Source organism: Lissotriton vulgaris, chromosome 6, assembly GCF_964263255.1.
Source record: "Lissotriton vulgaris chromosome 6, aLisVul1.2, whole genome shotgun sequence".
In the NCBI taxonomy this organism is placed as follows: domain Eukaryota; kingdom Metazoa; phylum Chordata; class Amphibia; order Caudata; family Salamandridae; genus Lissotriton; species Lissotriton vulgaris.
In genome coordinates this window covers 1,120,135,694-1,120,156,131 of record NC_141694.1, presented here as the reverse complement: position 1 = coordinate 1,120,156,131, position 20,438 = coordinate 1,120,135,694, and the positions used below count along the sequence as shown (strand labels likewise).

General features: G+C 48.0%; 1 protein-coding gene across 3 annotated transcripts in view; it reads left to right on the top strand.

The window, feature by feature from the left end:
* The window catches only part of AHCTF1 (AT-hook containing transcription factor 1), a 1,100,496-nt gene that overhangs the window by 153,386 nt on the left and 926,672 nt on the right, over positions 1 to 20,438 (top strand). For all 3 annotated transcript variants that reach the window (XM_086927206.1, XM_086927204.1, XM_086927205.1), the window contains exons 15-16: positions 5,014 to 5,154; positions 12,974 to 13,078. In XM_086927206.1, coding sequence (XP_086783332.1) covers positions 5,014 to 5,154; positions 12,974 to 13,078 — 246 coding nt within the window. The remainder of the gene's footprint in view (positions 1 to 5,013; positions 5,155 to 12,973; positions 13,079 to 20,438) is intronic.

Genomic DNA, 20,438 nt, shown 5'->3' with positions numbered 1-20,438 from the left:
ATTCCACTAAAATCCATTCAGTCATAGAGGTGCAATAATTACCCTTCTTGTACAGAGATGTAAGTATACCCTCCGTGTATAAGTTAAACTTCACACTTCTTTAAAATATAAACATTTTCTTGAAATGAGTCAATAAGCAGGCATGGCTATAAAAGATATACAGCTAATAAGAAGAAAAACAAGCACTGGCGTTGCCAATAGGTTTCACATTTGGAAAGGTGGAGCTATTGGTTTTGTAAATGACATTTTATATTTATATATCGTTATTGGCATTGTCAATAACAATATATAAATATAAAATGTCATTTACAAAACCAATAGCTCCAACTTTCCAAATGCGAAACCTATTGGCAACGCCAGTGCTTGTTTTTTGTTACTCTGTGTACTTGGATAAGAGCCTGGAGAGCATGCTGCAGATCCCAGACGAGAGGTCCAGTCATGCGAGACATGCAGTGACCTCATTCAGACAGACAAGCCACGAGAGGTGAAACATTGTGCTGTCTGCGGAAAGCTACAAGGTGACATCATCAAGTTACTCACTGGATGTGAAGAGTCTCTGCATACTATGACACTCCACATGCATGCTGGGATGGAGACGTTTCACTCTAACACAAGCACATACTATATTAGATCTACACATCGACTAGCTGCCTTATTGACGGGGGGCATGGGGATGCAAGCATCACAGAAGAGTATTCTGAAAATAACTTTATCACAGAGATATTTAGAAGGAAAAAAAAGCCAGTTAACTTTAAAATTACGTTTACAATGTCTGGAAAACGCAGGGAGAGCACACGAGGCAGTTTCTGTGCAGAGCAAACTTTAATCATTGAGCCGGATGGGGGCGGGAGAGCCTGGTGAGGGGCGCATTACCGACGTAATGCTGGCAAATGGCCGGAGGGAAGCCGGATGGGGGCGGGAGAGCCTGGTGGGGGGGGGGGGGGGGGAGGGGGGGAATGCGAGCGACGGGAGGAGAAGTTGATGCAGGCGGAATAGGGAGATGTGCGTGCTTGCGTGGTCACGTGGCCCGCTTTTGTGGTCAAGTGACTCGCATGCACTGCGAGAAAACCGCAGTGGTTTGACGAGTCGATCAATCCCTTGAATTTTCACCTATTAGATTCGCAAGCGAATGATAATAGGCGAAACCTAAAAATGGGCACAAAGGGGAGAGGCCGAGAGGTGAGAAAGGGGAAAGAGAAAAAGAGGCAAGAATGTCTGAAGTGAAGACAATGTGGGAGAGGAGATAAAAGGGGGCCGAAAGAGGGAGAGATATAAACATAACAGACTGAAGGAGAGATGACAAAAAGAGGAGAAGAAACCGGGGACAGGTATAACCAGGGTAACTAAAGTTTGAAGAGTGTGGCTGGATGGGGGAGGAGGAAAATAGAACAGAATAGAGGGGTGCAATGGTGCAAAAGAAAAGGTGATTCGGAAGGTAGAAGAGGAGAGAAGAGACGAGGTGAGGAAAGGAGGGATACAATAGAGAAACCGGTGAGGATAGGAAGGACTCAAAAGAATAATAAGAAAAGACTAGACGGAGAAGATGGTGGTGAGTAGAAAGCAGGTTAGACCTGGTTTGATGTGTTTGGTGATGAGGAATCCACAGGCCCAGTTGGAGGTGCTGATTAGTGTGGGTGGTAGGGTAGAAAAATCTACTGGTCCAAGTGGCCTTCACCTTAGGGATAGTAGGGCAGAGAGGGGTGCCACATGATTGATTCACACCTGCAAATGCTGGTGCACGTTTCTTTTAGATGGGTAGTGACCGATGTTCACTTTCGGGTGCAAAATCTTCTACCAACACAGGGCCCTGAAGTAAACAGTGGGAAGAACCTTGACTTTGCCCCATGTCATACTCTGAAAGTGATAGGTTACAGCAGCGACTGGGTGCCAACTATCTGGTGTAACCTGACATGCAGGTCATGCACTGAAGAGTAATATGAGTATTCTCTTTCTGTGGGTTGTTGCACACGCCATAAGTCCTGTATCTCCCAGTGTGCCAGCCAGTCCCGAAACGCCTGCGCATTGGACGTCACTGTCGTAGCTCGAAGTGGGGGGAAAGAGCGTTCTAGCCGAGCGTCCAGTACCATGTTGAAGTCTCCACCCAACAGCCAGGGGAGACCAGCATAAGGATGCAGGCCCTGGTTCAGTGTCGCTAGGAAGGAGGGCTGGTCCGAGTTCGGGGTATAAAGTGACCCTAACAGGATTTCCTGGCCATTTAACTTTCCCCGTAGTAGGCAATACTTTCCCTCTGGGTATACCTTCACGTCTTTGCAAATGAGTGGGACGCCTGCTCTCACCCATATCAGTGTGCCGCGCGCGTGCGCAGAGAAGGTGGTACCATGGATTTGTCCCCGGCAGCGCCTACGGAGCTTTTCAAGTTTGGCCTGTGTCATGTGCGTCTCCTGGAGAAGGGCGATCCCCACCCCGTGCCTCTGTAGGTAGAAGACTGAGAACGCAGTGACGGTGTGTGCATACCGCGGATATTCCATGTCTGTATATTAGTGTGCCCCATGTATCTGTGTAAGACGTGTCCTCACATTGCCAGGGGAGCGCCTCTCGGGGGGCAACGGACAACATCTGGGGGATGGAAAAGGTCAATGTGCCACATTCTAAACCAGAAACAATTGAAAGGAACATTGGAACTAAAAGGGCGAGGCCCCAGTGGGCGTACGTCCAAACTTCAACAAGATCCACCCTTTGGGAAGGTGGGAGGTCAGCGCCGTGGCTGTCTGGGCCAACAACCCAGTCAATACCCGCCCCAGTCGCGGACCCCTGGTCCATCAAAAAAGCGCAGAAGGGATCTAGTGTGGGTAAGCGCATAGGGCCGGTGTGGGTCAGCGGGAGCTGAGCCCAGGGGCTGGGTAAGTGTCTAGCACTTCCGCTACGGGTCGATAGCCATACTCGCATATGCCTGGCTAATGATCCACGTGCAACCATATTCGCATACATGTCAGGTAACCCTCCTTCCCCCATCTGAAACCACATCAGTTACATCACTGGTACTTAAAGGATACAATGAACAGTGTACTCCGGGGTGGAGGCCCCTATTGGGCCTTCGGGGACCATTAGTCGGTCACATGAGTTGGTCAGCTGTTTGGGGCGTCACCACTGGCATGTTCATGTCTTCGGAGATCACCGTGGACGGGGATGAGGGGCCACTGGTATCAAGGTCTCTGCACAGCTGGGAGTCTATGCGGCCAGCGTCATTCATCACTCCCAGGGTCGCCATTGCATCAAGTGCGTCTTGCCTTTCCATTCTCCGTTTCTCCGGGCTCGGCGCAGCAGGAGCCTCCTCTCCTCCGACGCTTCCTTGATCGCTACTTCTGCCATCTGCGTCTTCCGAGCCCGTGGGCCGCGCTCCCATCGATTGACCTGTCTCCTCTAGCCAGTCCCAGACGTCCGATGGGGTGTCGAAGAATTGGACGCCATCTTTCGAAATCACACGGAGGCGAGAGGGGAATAGCAAGGACTAAGGCAACTCGAGCTCCCGGAGTTTCTTTTTCACCGCCATGTATGTGTTCCTCCGCCTCTGCACTGCTGCCGTGTAGTCTGGAAAGAGCATCACACGACTGTTTCACACTGTAAGTTCTTCCAGTTTCCTAGTCTCGCGCAGTTCCACATCTCGGTCGCAGTAGTTTAGAAGCCTGAAGAGGAACGGGCGGGCCGGGTCCCTGGCTTGGGCGTCTGCAATGGCACCCTGTGCGCTCTTTCAACTGCGAAGTGCGGGAACAGCACTCCCAGGGGTAGGATCTCCTGCAACCATTTCTCTGTGAATCGCTCCGGGTCTTTCCCCTCTTCGCCCTCCGGCAGGCCCACCACCCGTACTTTATTGCGCCGGGAGCGCCCTTCCGCATCCTCTATGTGATCTTCCAGCTCATGCATTATGTCCATGATGTTCTGAAGTGCTGAGGTATGTGTTTGCACCACCGGTTTCAGCTCCTGAAGTGACTGGCGCTGTGTGGCAACCGACTCTGACAGCTTGTGATGGTCATCGTGCAGGAGGGTAAAGTCTGAGGTGACCTTATCGATCCGAGCCGCCAGCGACGTTTTGGTTTGTTCCAGTGTTTCCACTGCGTTCCACCGCCTCCAGCATAGTATCCATCTTGGCGGCCAGGACTGCAGTCGGTCCCATGTTCCCGCTCTGGTGTCCGCGAGGGAGGCCAGGGTCTTCAGCCGCGTGCTGCCGTTGCTGGGATTTGTCTCTAAGTCTGCCCATAGCCAGTTGTTGCGCGGTAAGCATCCACACTGAGCACCAATGGTTTGTTCCCTTGTGTCAGGTCACCACGTAAGGCCTAGGAAGGCGGACTATGATCTGTATTTTCTCTGCCTCTTTTTTATGCCATTTTCCCCTCATCTATTCTTTTTGAGCTTTTGTGGCCCACCTCATGATTGCATTTTCAACTTTGAGATTTCTCTGGAACGAGATGTGCGTTGGTGCTGGTTAGGTCAGGTATTTTTCTTTTGTCGCTCACACCTTATCAAGAAAACTGTTGCTCTAAAGGTGGTAAGTGAAAAGGAGTTGCTGGGAGCAATAATCACTTCCCTGCTTCAGCTCCACAACCTGATCCTCATTAATTACTCCGGAGGGCATATGAATATCTACTTGGGTTGACTTTAAGTTGAGGAGGACTTGATCTTGTTATGCTGGGTGCAAAGTGTAATTTTGTCTGATTTCATCACACGCGGTTTTGAGCCCAATTTACCTTTTCCTCACATGTCATTAATGGATTTTTGTACCTTAAGGCTTTTTTTTCACACTATCCGCTGCCACAAGGAGATATGGAAATTTTAAATCTCTAAAGGATTGACAGTTATGTCAAAGGGCATTTAGCACGGCAAGCATGGATGCATGCATGCATGTTCGAAGTCGCTCAGCAATCCCGAAGGCAGCTTACCCTAGTTAAATTAACTGCCCAGAGACATTAGTATTAAAAACATTTGGCCACTTTATATGCAAAAGATTTAGTGAAATCTATCTTAACTAATTTTTTTACTTTATATTTTTCCCAAAAGGTGCTTCATTGTTTGATGGCTCGTGTAACTTCATTGATTCACAAACGCTGCAGGCCCTTCAACATTGTCAATTACGTCTTAGTAATTTACGTTCCATCCTCAACTGCTTTCTAACGGAGGCGCAAGATGTCACTAAGAAAGGTTTGTTACAATGTCACTACTTCTAAATAATGTTTTTTAAATGGCTATCTTTTTATTTAAGTTATCACTAAATGTTGTATAGTACTTTTGTTTTAAATGGGTTGCCAACCAGTTGCAGAGTGATGATCATGACGTGCTTAAAATAAGTTTGTCATCAAAATGTACTCTCAAAATTGATCAGGAAGGGTTCAGTAACTTCACATCTTGAAATTATGAGAAACTGGTACTGCAATATTTCTGTTGGATACACGCATCCAGTGCTCCACTCTTTTTAAAACCTATTCCAGTATGCAATGGACTATGTTCTCTTGCGGGGGATTTGCATGTATAGTCATAAGCGCTGAATAGTCCTGCCCATGGGCGAGTTCCCCGGAGCAGTTGTTGTACATATATCTTCCGAAGTTTAAATTTTCGCCTATCTTCAGGAAGGCCTGCAAAGACACTTAAGAAAAAGAGACAGATTAGGCAGTCTATTTATCTAGGCTACACTGGGCAGGTTCTTCATCCTGAAGAGAAAAAGGGGGCCAGAATAAGTACATTTGATATCATTTTAGTGTCAGTCAGTAGAAATATCTCTCACAAACCCTTTTTTATCTTTATGATCGAGATGAAAGGAGCAGGGCAGAGTAGCCTCCTAGGCTTTCATTATATGTCTGTGCGTTTAAGGGACCTGGCATCACCAGTATCCCATCATGCGTAGCAGGTGGCAGTTACTTCAGTTCTTTTTTTTTTTTCCTGCTCCTGCTGACAGGATCCTGGAGCATTGAGCTCAACCAAAAGTGTTTTTGACAGGCTGGGAAGATCCAGAAAATGGCAGAATTATTTAGAGAAAAAACCCCAAGGTTTTTCGATTTTTCCTGAACTCTAGTACGTTTGTATAGGAAAGTGGGTTTCTGTTGCAGTAACCCCCCCACTTTTTTGCCAGACTACTGATGCCCTTTTACTTGGTGTGCCCTGAGTCCATGCCAATCAGGTTCCCAGGGCCTGTGTTCTTTTCCCAAAAATAACCCAAATGGCATCTCTGCCCACAGGTAGGCCCCTGTTAAATGGTACCACAGGTACCCAGGGCACTGTGACCAGGAAAGGCCCCTAAGGGCTGCAGCACTTATTATGCCACCCGTAGAGGCCCTGCCCCTTTTCACTCACACATGCCTGTGCAGGCTGTGGGCTTGGTGCAGAACAAAAGTGAAGAATCAACATGGCACGCATCGTGTGCCATGCCAACAACCCACTGCCCTGGCCTAGGTCAGGCACCGCCCCAGCTTGGTGCACTATGCCAGTGGTGAGGGTACAGGTGCATGAGCCCTGTACCCCTACAGTGCCCGAGTCTGGGAGTTTGTCATTACGAACTCCACAGCACCATAATGGCTGCACTGAAAACTGGGAAGTTTGGTATCAAACTTCTCAGCACAGTAAACCAACACTGATGCCAGTGTGGTTTTTAATGTAAAATACACGACAGAGGACACCTTAGAGATGCCCCCTGAAACTCGACCAACGTCTAGTGTCCCGACTGAGTGGCTGCTTAGACTGCCATCAACAGACCTGTTTCTGGACCCCTGGGTCGAGAGCCTGCTGCTCTCGGGGGTTTAAAACAATGCACATCCTGGGACGAGGTGCCAAGCCTCCTACCCCAGGATGGGCAGGGTTCATAAAGGGGAAGCTTCAAAGGCATGCTGCCTTTGTGAAATTTTCCAGACCTCTTGCTGCTTTTAGCAACTAGTCCCACTAGTTCTGCCTCCCACTTCGGGTGGGTGAACAAGCAGGAAAAACGTGGGGGAGAGAGGGATGCCCACCTCTGCCAACTCCACCCATTAGGTGGGGGAGGCGAGATGAAGCACAATTCAGAGTCCCCGCCATCTTGAGGATGGGGGACCCAACCAACCAGGGACAGGCTCCTGCCCCCCTCCCACTGGAGGCTGGCACAATAGTGGGTGAACCTACCCCGGGGAAGGGACCCATTGGTCCCTGCCCTCTACCTACCTGTAACACCCCTAAATCTAGTATTTAGGGGGCACCCTGAACCTTGCTTCCTCAGATCCAGAAACGACAAGAAAGAATATAAGAAGGACCAAAGAACCGTGCAGAGCTAACAAGAGGACGGTGCCCACTGACTTGGCCCCAGCCCTACTGGCCTGTCTCCCCTCGAACCTGCTCCTGTGAAATCCCGGTGTGTCCTGCAGCCAGCAACCTCAACAAACCCAGAGGACTTGCCGGCCTTCACTTCAAAACACTTGTCTCCCGAGAACAGCGGACCTGTTCAACTTGCAACTTCTAGCAGCAGCCGGAGTTCACGAATCCAGCCCAATCTGCACCCGACAAACCTGGCTTGAGTGAAAAAAAACACACCAAGGAAATCTCCCTGGCGATTGTGACCCAAGATCTTGAGATCCCAGACCAGCCTCAAGACCCCAGCCGACGCCTGCAGCTCAATAAAGAGGACCCGCTCTACCGCGACCAAGAGTGGGTAAGACTTCCAACGCCAAAAGGCACCCCTGCACCCGACACCCCACGGCCTTGTGTGCCACAGCCAACAGTGCCAAGACAGCCCAACTTACCCCTCGAAGTGGTGGTCGCACCCAGAATGTCTTCCTCCCCGAGCCTGCAGTGTTTGTTCGACCAGAGTCTCTCCATAGCAAACAGGGCGCCTGGCGCCAAGACAGCACTGTGCACCCGGCCGCTCCAGTGCCGCTGAGGGTGCACCTTTTGTGCTAACCTGCAACCCCAATTGCCCTGAGCGATACCCTAGGAGCTTTGCTCCCCCAGTTGCTAGCAGCCACCAACCACCAACCTGACACCCCCTATAGGATAACATTGGGCCTCAACAATCTGCAACCGGCCGCCCTAGTGCAGCTGAGGGTGTAACCTGAGTGCATCACTGACCCTGGGGGACCCCTGAGTCTAATCCCAGAACCTTAACTCCCACAGCCGATAACTTACCTTTGAACCGATAACCTGTTTTTCCTCCATAAGATAACATTGACAATTTTACTTCCAAAACATTTCTAAGTGTGGAGTTGTGAAACCTAAAAATATTCTTTAAAAATCATACGAATAACCAAAACTTGTTTAGTTACCTTTATGCGGGAAATGTCCCAGTGCTGATTCTAGGTATCCTAACAACAGTGATGGGTCTTGGCTCTCACTCAGCAAGGCTGAGCCATTACAGTAATAAAACAAAACAATTGCCAATGCTGAGACTGACTACTCCATTACTTTGGGTAATTTCATGAGAGGAAACATGAAACTCTGCTTCAAAGATTGCACCTTAGTCATAAACACGCTATTCAATCTTCATTTAATTTTTCAGTTATTTTTTCAAAAGACAACATATTTACTTGTGCATTTCAGTACATAATAAACATAAACACAAATATGAAAAAAATGATGAGGGCACACTAAAACATATTCATCACCATACACTTGGCCTATTACACATTCATATCACATTCACACCAACATCCATCCTACAAACAAAAGGTCCCTTTGCCACATAAAAATGTATAATTGAACAATTGAAGCACCATGAATCAAAGATTTAAATTAATCAAAACTTTTTTTCGAGGGAAATGTTTTCCTATATACAAAGATAACTTCTGAGTGACCAGGACCAGGTCGGTCGACGCGTTTCGAACCCCGACTGTTTAAGGGTTCTCCTCAGGACCAATAACTTTCTACAAAAAACAACAAAACAACATGTTTTAGACTAACTACACTTCAGCATGACCTATGGCCTTAGGTCAAATCTACACCCCTCAAGACGCCTCCCTACCTTCAGTTCTCCAGATTATGATTAGAATCCATGTATGCAAAAATCCATACTTCACACATAGACAACACTGAAAAAGGAGAATAGAAAGTACTCCGATATCAACATGTATAGAGTGGTGAATTACTACATTCTACTTATCGCTCCGTGAAAATGGCTTACCGTGAATTGCACGGTTGTTCGTATGAATTAAATCATTTGTCGTATACAGATGATGGGCGGCTGCCCTTCAATTTGTTCCACCGAGAAATACAAACGTGTCCTCAAACCCTGCGATTAAATTAGAAAAATGCCCCGTTTATTGCAGACTTATCAACAATTGGATTGGTTTCTATACTTAAATCACACCACTTGTGGCTGCTTACCCCATGGTACTGGGTTCGGCAATCTCAATTTGCTTACAGCGTCCGTTGCTTCAGATGCGGGTCTTCTTTTTACCTAATAGAGGCCCAAGGAATGCGGGACATTACTCATCTGTAACCCTTCTATTCTAACAGCCCATTCTGCGAGGTTAAACTGTTTTCTTACCGAGCGGTTTTGGGCTCCGTTTGGGAGGCGATTCTTTCCCTGACAAACGAACGTCAGCGCTGATCCGAAGGGAGCGTTTACTTCCTGTATACTCTCATGACTGCCGCAAGGGAGTCTGGACTTTGTGTGTTTTTTTGTCTACTTTCTGAAATTCGAGAACGATAATAAATTGGTATTTTAAAACTGTGAAAGAACTAGACCGGAGCCACAGAAGGGCACCCTTAGAGGGCATCAGCCAAAGGTTCGCAGATTAAGGGCTCGTAGTGCATAAGAATTCACAAGGATTTAAATATTTCAGAAATCTCATTGAGCCCGTTAGTGGCAGTATTAAACTTCATAATGAGGATTTTTGCATACTTGGATTCTAATCATAATCTGGAGAACTGAAGGTAGGGAAGCGTCTTGAGGGGTGTAGATTTGACCTAAGGCCATAGGTCATGCTGAAGTGTAGTTAGTCTAAAACATGTTGTTTTGTTGTTTTTTGTAGAAAGTTATTGGTCCTGAGGAGAACCCTTAAACAGTCGGGGTTCGAAACGCATCGACCGACCTGGTCCCTGGTCACCCAGAAGTTACCTTTGTATATAGGAAAACATTTCCCTCGAAAAAAAGTTTTGATTAATTTTAATCTTTGATTCATGGTGCTTCAATTGTTCAATTATACATTTTTATGTGGCAAAGGGACCTTTTGTTTGTAGGATGGATGTTGGTGTGAATGTGATATGAATGTGTAATAGGCCAAGTGTATGGTGATGAATATGTTTTAGTGTGCCCTCATCATTTTTTTCATATTTGTGTTTATGTTTATTATGTACTGAAATGCACAACTAAGTATGTTGTCTTTTGAAAAAATAACTGAAAAAATTAAATGAAGATTGAATAGCGTGTTTATAACTAAGGTGCAATCTTTGAAGCAGAGTTTCATGTTTCCTCTCATGAAATTACCCAAAGTAATGGAGTAGTCAGTCTCAGCATTGTCAATTGTTTTGTTTGATTCTAGGTATCCGGCACTGAGTAAGAAAAGTAATATGAAAAGTAACTTACCTGTAATTTGGTGAAAAAGCCTATTCATTTCAATGTACTGTATTTGCTAAGTATTGCAAAAGACTGCATCCCCTGTAAATCAAACAAAGTATGATTCCTATTGCATTTTCAAACTGTTCTACATTCAGCAACTTATTACTGTAAAGTATTTAATGTTTACCTGTGCCACGCTTGCTTGGTTCTAAAAATAAAACAGTATATTTTTTATACAAAAACAATTGGTCTAAAGTTCAGTTCTTGAGTGTGTGAATTATTTGCTGACTGAGGGTGTACATCAAATGCTTAACACTGTCCTCTGATACTGCTTTACTGCTCGACCACTCTACCACAATTACAGAGTAAGGTTCTATCTAACTTTAACCTCTGCGGTCACCTGGACTCTATTCACACTATACCTCATTTTAGTGTAGTATATATAGAGCCAGTTTCCTACAGTTTGCCTTGAGGTTTAGTTCTGCCAGAAGTGAATTCCATAGTCTCAATGTGCATAAGACTAAGCCTCTCACACCCTCAGTGTGCTTTTTTAAATCTGGGGATTACCAGGTCCCACTTGTGGATTAGGGCAGTGAGCGCGCTGGGATATATTGTTGAAAATGCTGTATAAAGTATTCTGGACTGACTTCATGTTGTGCCCTGAAGGCAATGCAGAGTGCCTTAAACTGTATATGTTCATCAATGGGGTGCCAGTGTAGTTGAATGAGTGCTTGAGAGACAGGTGTATGTTTTGGAATGTCCAGCAGTAGCCTAGCTGCAGCATTCTGTAGTGTTTGTAACTTAAGTAAAAAACATTTTTTGAATATTGATACACGTTGCATTGACATAGTCTACTTTGGACAAGATCAGAGTCATGACTACCCTCTTTTGCAGGCTTGGTGGAATGAAAGGTAATACTTTCCCTAAGGTTTTCTGAATGAGGTAACACGAGGTGATGATTTATTTGTCCTTCAAAAGATAACTTCACATCAATAATCACCCCAAGGTTTGTTTGCTTTTTTCCTGGGGATAGGCAGACTCCCTAGTTCATGGGGCCACCGCTTGTTTGACCAGAAAGAAGGGTTGTTGCCAAACAGAAGGTAGTCCGTTTTTGAAGAGTTTAATTTCAAGCAATTGCTGCTCATCCAGTTCAAATTAAAAACTCGTTACCTGAAAGATGTGAAGTGAAACGTCGGAGTCATCGAATCAAAGAGATGATAAATTAGCTGATATACCTCTATGTAGAGGAAGGGAAGACATTGAATAAGAAACGAGTACATGAGATTGTCTAGAAAACCAACACAGTGGTAAACAGTGCACTGGCCAGTGCTCACTGTGAATATTATGGTGTTGTCCATATTAGGTCTTGTCAAGAACAGATGGCTATAAGCTATCTGTATGGAGGCCTAAAAACAGTCTGGGCTTTAACACGTCTGAGCCCATTCATAAAGGATTGTTACTAATGTTCTCCTGTAAAACAATGAAGCTGTTGCAGGCAATAAGGAAAGACAGTTTGAAGATAATATTACGCATCTTTTATAAAAAAATAATAACCATACACTTATTACAATTCTGTAGAGACAAATTAGTTCCAGTGTTGTTCTATCTGAATGAAAAAGGTGCCAACGTCATTTCTGCAGTTCTTAACTGTGGTGGAGAGATTGTTGCATTTCATAGATGTCAAACGCTGTTTGAAGTTTTACATAAGCGAGAAAAATTACATTTGGCGCTTAGATCAACTTTTTTTTTCCTTTGGTCTAAACGACAAAGGGCAACCCATTTCAAAGCAAGCGAAAGATAACGCAATGGGTTACAGTTCATATTTCTCATTGTGACAAGTGCTGTAGGCGGTTCAGGAACAAAGTAGGTACATTTTGGAAATAAAATGTGTAAGGCAGCAGCAATGCGGTCTTCATTGCACAAGTTCACAAGACTCTACTGTCTGTAGGTCCAAGTAAGAATTGAAGCTGCTTCGGGACTGCTGGTGCTGTCTGACAAATGTGCACTGGTAATATTTCTGTTATAGTTATTTAATCTTTTGCCAGTTCAATCATAAGAATCTATGAAAGCTCCAGTGAAAATAAATTAATTATCTGTGACTAGAGTTTACCAGCTTTTTCTTTTTGAAAGTCACATTCAGTCCTTCTTTCACCCCTATTACACGTGGCTGCTGTATGTTTACGTTTGTTTGCTTGGAAAATGCAAGCCATAGACTTCTCTGAGGGAAGTGGAGCCCATGCTCTTCAGCTTATTGGTTGGAGTTAAAGCCTCATTATGAGGTCTACAGCCTGCATATATTGTGCTGCTCGAACAAAGCTAATGCAATTTAAACATCAATTTCCAAGGATTCGTGGCCTTAATCCTTTGCTCTGTTCAAGCTGGAGAACTGCATTTTGCAGATGTTATTTTATTCTGGTAATCTATAGCGATTTCGAATAGTACTGGAAAGCACCAAACGTAATAATAATTTTCCATATTGAGTAACTTGTTTCGTTTCTCTTTTTGCAGGATTTATAGAATTAAACAACAAGAAACTTGTGGCCATCCTAATTTTTCAGTATGCCCAGGTTGTACTTTGGTTCTGCCGTGCTGGCCTTCTTCCTGAGTGTTCTGGTAAGGTGCTCAAATTTCTTGCATTTTTTCCCGTCTTGATCCCTCTAATTAGGCTGCCATTTATTTGAAAAATCTAGTTATTGAACGTTTGTGAATTGGTATGTTGACATCCTAAAAAGGCAAACGGTCATATTCCCGTGCAAAGCAATAATCACTAATTTTCTAGGAGAATAATCTACTAAAAACAATTCTCTATATCACAGCAAACTTACTAATGGTAGTATAGAGGAAGTATAGAAGAGGTCTAATGATGGGATGTGCAGAGATAGGACATTAAGTTATTTCAAAGGTAGACCTATAATACACCACCTCTTCTCTATGCTCAGGAGGTAACTTGTGTTCTACAAACTGATCTCCAAGGGTTATATTGTTCTAGGCATAAGAGCTGCTGTTTACACACTGTGCATAGATCGCCACCTAGTGTTGGGCCCGGATGTTTTCAGTTTGTTGTTGTCCTGAAAAGTTCTTTGGAAGTCACAAGATAGGTGACTCCTCCTTTGGACCACATTGCGCATGGGCATCGGCTCCATCCTCAGATTGTTTTTTCCGTCATTGGGCTCGGATGTGTTTTCTGTGCTCTGGTTTGGAACCAAATTTCCTTTGGCGGGCAATCCTCACCCAGTTCGACAGTATTGTTTCGATCGCCCTCCACATCAACGCGATTCTTCACCATTTCGAAGTCTTCGATTCCGGTCGTCGACGAAGGCCTTCGGGCCTACCTAGGCCTTACTCTCTGGCTCATGGAAAGGACGCCATTCAAGAATTGTCCTCGATCTGGGTCGAAGTTTCCCCACACAGATCTACATGAGGTGTGCAACCTTTGCCTCTCACCGGAGCAAGAGGCCAAAGACTGTTCCGCTTGTGCCTCTTTCCGCTCCAAAAAGATAATTCATGACCGACGAGCTTGAAGAACAATGGCTCGCTCTTCAGCTTCGATCCAAGACAACATCTTTGAAGACAGCGTCGACGTGCCAGAACACCAGCGGCCCAAAGAATGTGCCAGCTCCTCTGATGCCGAAGACTCGTCGAGGACATCACTCCAGCTCAACTGGTCGGAAGTAAGACCGTCGACCCCAACCATTCCTCAACACCCTCAAAAAAGGCTTCGGTCACAACCTCACCTTCGGGCCCGGGTGCACACCGAAAGACTGCTTCCCACGCCCCGCCTTTGGGCCTGGCAAAGAAGCCTACTAATGTAATGTATGTAATGTAATGTATGTGGTCTTGTAAAGCGCACTGCTGCCCTGAGGCATCGTGGCGCTGTAGACCGCTGGGGAACCCGTCCTGGCTATCCCTGTGAGATGGTCCCTACTGGGTATCTCCAAGGTGAAACCAGGCATCCCCGGCGAATGTGGGGGGGCCGTTGTAGAGATGAGGCAAGCTAATGCCCAGAGTTGCCGAGTGTGATCCCTGGTTAGAGTAGGCACCGAGGCGAGAATTATCGAGTCCGCTGACCCTGCGGTCAGGCATCTCGGGATCGAGTCAGCCTATTCCCGGTACCGATCCCATGCAGACACCGAAGAAAAAGCCATCTTCCTCAACCACGCCGACCGCTGCTCCGACACCTAAGCACTCGGTGCCGAAGACTGGCACCGGCTCATCGATGCCAAAACCGCTCTCTGAGCCGGGTAAAAAAAACGCCTAAAGGTCCCGACTCACACGCTTCGGAGCCGAAAAAAAACCCGGAACCGAAAAAACACGTTCCAGTAAAAGACATTCCAAAAGGTCATACTTCTAAGCCAAAAGACTCTAGACCAGCTACCGAGTCGGTGCCGAAGAAACCTCCGGAACCGAGAACTTCGACGCTGAAGGATCTGCCCTACACAGAACAGCTTTTTACACTAGATCCTACTCAAGACTCTTGTAAAGGATCCTAAGACTGGCCAACTAGCTCTTAGCTCCAAGAAGAGACCACTAGAGGTGCCTGCACCTCCTCCAAAAAAGAGACATTGCAACTTCTCCATTAAGGGTCCCTTCTCCACCCCCTCCCCATACTGTTCCTCCTCCTACACCTCTTCCACCACATAATTCGCCTACACCATCCACTAATCCAGATGATGATGTAGACACAGACTCTGATGACACAGGTGGGGGTGCACATGACCCAGTAGGGACCAATTGTCCCCCTCAGTCACCTAACCCATGGGATGATTAGAACACCCCCTGATGTGCCTTACATCCCACCAAGACAATGTATATCCTTCCAGGCCTTCCCTATCAGAGGACACTATAGGTTTTAACTTACTAGTCCAGAGAGCTGCCAAGTACCATGGGGTTGACTTACACACCGATACTGTGGAGGAAGATTTCCTATTGGACACTTTTGATAATACACAAAGGTCCACTGCCACTTTGCCAATGCTTATAGGGGTAATTAAGCACGCAACAGAGGTATTTAAAGATCCTGTCAGTGCTCGAGCCCTCAACCCTCGCACTGAGAAAAAATACAAAGCTGCCCCTACAGATCCAGTTTACATTAGAGGTCCAGCACCACTAGATTCTTTAGTAGTATCTAATGCACATAAACGTGCTAATTCACAGACATCAGGTGAGGCCTCACCACCAGATAAGGAATCTAAACTCCTTGACGCCTCTGGTAAGCGCACAGCGTCACAGGCAGCTAACATATGGGGCATTGCCAATACTCAAGCATTGTTGGCAAGATATGACAGGGCACATTATGATGAACTGGGGTCCAAATGCAGCATCCAACAGACAAGTATAAAAATAAGGCCAATGAACTCGTACAAGAAGGTAAAAATATTACTAATACTTCCATTTGTTGTGCCCTAGATGCTGCAGATACTGCCTCAAGGGTAATCACTACCAGTACCCTTTTGCGTAGACATGCATGGCTACGTATTTCAGGTTTTAAACCTGAGGTACAAAATTCCATCCTCAATCAGCCATTTGATGAGACACATTTATTTGGCCCTAATGTCGATGTGTCTTTAGAGAAAATGAAAAGACACCGACACAGCAAAATCTATGGGAGCCTTGCAGCTGCAAGCTCCCAGACGTTCTTTTCATCGCTCACCACATAGAGGCAACGCAAGAGGCTACTCCTCCGAAAGCCCTTCCACTTCCTACAAGACCACCTAGCCAATCCACATTCACTAGGGGTTACCAGAGAGGGGGTTACAGGGTAACAACAACAAAGACAGAGGCAAAACCAACAACTCCCGCTCTACCTCCACCCCTACCCAATGACTTTCCTCCCCTTCCCCCCCAACATTCCACTCCTGTGGGGGGAAGACTGCAACGATTCCTTCCTGCCTGGACCAACATCACATCAGACAGGTGGGTGCGACAAATTATTCAGTCAGGTTACTGTCTAGAACTAACATCTACCCCCTCAAACATACCACCCAAAGAGTGTCCAATGTCACAAGAACATCTATCACTGTTAAAGCAAGAAGTAATATCTTTGCTAGAAAAAAGTGCAATAGAACAACTACCTCTGCACAAACAAAACAAGGGTGTTTACTCCCTATACTTTCTTACCCCAAAGAAGGACGGCTCTCTTAAGGCCTATTTTAGACCTCAGACCGCTAAACATATACAAACAGTCAGACCATTTTCACATGGTCACACTCCAACAAGTCCTTCCTCTCTTGTTACAAAACGACTTCCTTGCTACTCTAGATCTCAAGGATGCATACTTCCACATTCCCGTTCACAAAGCTCACAGGAAGTATCTCAGATTTGTAATAGACGGGCAGCACTATCAATTCAAAGTACTCCCATTCGGAGTCACAACAGCACCAAGAGTATTCACCAAGTGCTTAGCAGTAGTAGCAGCACATTTACGAAGGCAGCACAGCCACATCTTCCCGTACCCCGACGACTGGCTCATAAAAGCCAGCTCATACAACCAGTGTGTTGAACACACTTATACCACGATTCAACTGCTCCACAACTTGGGGTTCACAATAAACCACACCAAGTCTCATCTGCAACCATCCAAAGTACAACAATACCTCTGTGCCACAATAAACACCTCAACAACGCTAGCTTATCCCACTCCAGCAAGGATAGCCAGCATGCAAACTCTTCTCACAAAGTTTCAGCCACAACACTCCCTTCCAGCACGAGTGTTCATGCATCTCATATTGATGATGGCCTCTTGCATTTTCATAGTCCCCCATGCAAGACTTCAAATGCGTCCTCTGCAAGAGTGCTTAGCACGTCAATGGAACCAGGCTCAAGGTCAATTAACAGACCTAGTGTTGGTAGACGGTCGGACTCATCGCTCTCTGCAGTGGTGGAACACCAAACACCTTTTCAAAGGGCGACCCTTCCTAGAGCCAGTTCCCCAAATAGTCTTGACAGCGGACGCATCGGTCTCTGGCTGGGGAGCCCACCTACTGCAAAACACCATGCAAGGCAGGTGGACACCACAACAAAAGTTACTCCATATCAATCACTTGAAGTTACTAGCTATATTCCCAGCACTGAAAGCTTTCCAAAAGCAAGTATCAAACAAAGCTGTGTTAGTCTGCACGGACAACATGACAGCCATGTATTACATACAGAAACAGGGCAGAACACACTCCCTGCAACTCTCTCAACTAGCTGAGGACATATGACGGTGGGCTATATCGCAAAACATATTCCTTCTAGCCCAGCATGTTCCAGGAGTACAAAATACCATAGCAGATCTTTTAAGTCGTCAGACACAACAGACCCACGAGTGGGAACTTCATACGCAAGTTCTTCAACCATTCTTTCAGATGTGGGGACATCCTCATATAGACCTCTTTGCCACCCACAAACTCCTAATGCCCAAGCTTCGCCGCTAGATATCCACACCCACTGTCCAAAGGCAATGCAATATGGATGAACTGGTCAAACAGATTTGCGTACGCTTTTCCACCTCTACCACTCATGCCACTAGTAGTACGCAAACTACAGCAGCATTCTCTGACCCTCATCCTGGTTGCTCCAACGTGGGCCAGAATGCCGTGGTACACCACACTTTTACAACTGTCTGTAGTACCGCACCAAAAATTATACCCGTCTCCTCACCTTTTAACCCCTTCGATGCGTGTGACAAGGTCAACTCGTCATGGGCGTTACCTGCGCTGTGCATCTGAAAGAGACACGTTAGTGATAGATTCCATACCTTAGAATATCCACAGGCGTCAGACTGGATCCGGAAAGTTTTGCGTAGCAGTACCCTTGCGCGTCGGTAAGCGTCGTCTGCGGCTCCGCGTCCGTCGTCGGCGTCGTGGGCGCCGTGATGACGTCGTCGGAGTACTTAAAGGCCGCCTCCGCGTGCTGACGTCAGTTCTTCTTTTTTCCGCACCAGCCAGCGCAGATCTGGAAAGAGCAGTTCCCTAGTCACTTTTTGACTAAACTTTTGTGATCTTTTGATCCATTTCGAAGTCTTCACGACTCCGACGGTGCCATTAGGGATGTCCGGCTTCAAGCATTGCGACGAGTGCGACCGTACCATGTCGGTCACGGATCCCCACCGCCTGTGCCTGATGTGTTTGGGCGTCGACCATGACGACGAGGCCTGCTCCGACTGTTGGGCCCTTTCGAGGAAGGCCAGGCGGGAGCGGTCCCGCAGGCGACTCGAAATCCGCCAGTCAGCCCCGCGCCTTGTGAGGTCACGGTCCCGGTCCCAAGGGAGGTCGAGGGACAGGTCGCGGGGGTGGAGCCGTCACAGCTCCGGGAGTCGGCGCCACTCTTCCGGGTCCAAGTCGTCAGGTAAGAAGCATAAGAAGTCTAAGAGACATCATCGCTCTTCTGACTCCCCCCGACACTCGCGCGATGCGGCCGGGGGTTCGGGTGACACCGCCCACGCGGCTCCTCAGGAGTCGCGGGCACCGCGTTTGGCCCCATACCCCCCGGTCCCTGGGCTGAACGCGACGCCGGAGGAGATCGAGCGTTTCCTCATGGCCATGAGGTCCCTTTCTCCTCCGACGGGTTCCGTGGCGCCTTCGGGCCCAGCGAACCCGTCTGGGGGCCCTAGTGGGTCAGGGGCTACTACCCCAACGCCGTCGGGTGCTTCGGCCTCGACGCCGCCGGCGCCTTCGGGCCCGGCGCCGCAGGGCCCCACGATCCCGACACCGCCGGTGCCCTCGGGCCCGGCGCCGCAGGGTACAGCGGCCTCTGCGTCGTCGGCGCCTTCGGGCCCGGCGCAGCGGGGCGCTGCTGGACCCTCCTCGGGCGAAGGATCGTCACCGGTGGACCTTACGACCCCCCCGGCGTCGGTCTGTGTGGTGTCCCCTCCGGCGTCGTCCTCGGGCGGCGCCGTCCCCGATGCCTCCTCTCAGTCGGTTCCGACTTCGGGACGACGCCGCCATGTGGAGATTTTAGTTTCTATGAACCGTCCTCATTCCATTACGACCCTGAATCTCAGGAGATGGGGGAAGAGGAGTATTGGGAGGGGTCTGAGGACCCTCTGGCAAGAGAGTGCCAGTCTAACATGGACTGGACAGGAGACCTTGGGGAGGCCAGTGGCCTGGACACCTCTCCAGACACTGGATTTGTCTCTCCTCCTACCGTGGCTTCGGAGGAGGGTGCTACTTATAGTGTGGTGCTGATGAGGGCTGCCAAGGCCTTGGGCCTTGAGCTCCCCGTCGCGGCCGTGAGGACTGACCTCCTCACTGAGGTCCTTAAGCCGCAGTCATGGCAAGGCAGACCACGCGCTTGAGCGCTTTAAGGACTCCAGGCCTACGGCCAAGTCCTTGGGCCTCTCTGCCCCGCGCCAGCAAATGGGTGCCTTTCGCTCCTTTCGTAGCCAAGGAAGGGGCGCCCCCACACGTGCCGCCAGCCACTCGCTGCAAACTGTCGTCCAGCGCGGCCGTGGAAACCGCCGTGGAGGCGGTCGGGGAAACAAGCGGAGCCAGTCCACACCTGGCCCCGCAGCATCCGCCTCTAAACCCTCCTAGTCCGTGCTTTTCGGCCCATGTGACGCCAGTGGGAGGCAGGGTTCGCCATCACCACTCTCACTGGCGCACAGTCACTTCGGACAGGTGGGTGCTGCAGATCGTCCGAAGGGGCTACTCCCTCCCCTTCGAGACGACCCCTCAAGCCATGCCACCGCAACACCACAGCGTATCGGGGGATCACTTGCGGCTCCTGCAGGAGGAAGTTTCGGCCCTCTTGGCCAAGGGGGCCATCGATCGCGTTCCTGGGCCAGAAGTAGGACGTGTTCGCTACTCCCACTACTTCCTGGTACCCAAGAAGGGCAAAGGGGGCCTACGTCCTATCTTGGATCTGAGGAACGTCAACGGCTTCCTCCGGAAGGAGAAGTTCAAAATGCTGACACTGGCTCAGGTCTTGGCTGCCCTAGACCCAGGAGACTGGATGGTAGCGTTGGACTTGCAGGACGCATATTTCCACATCC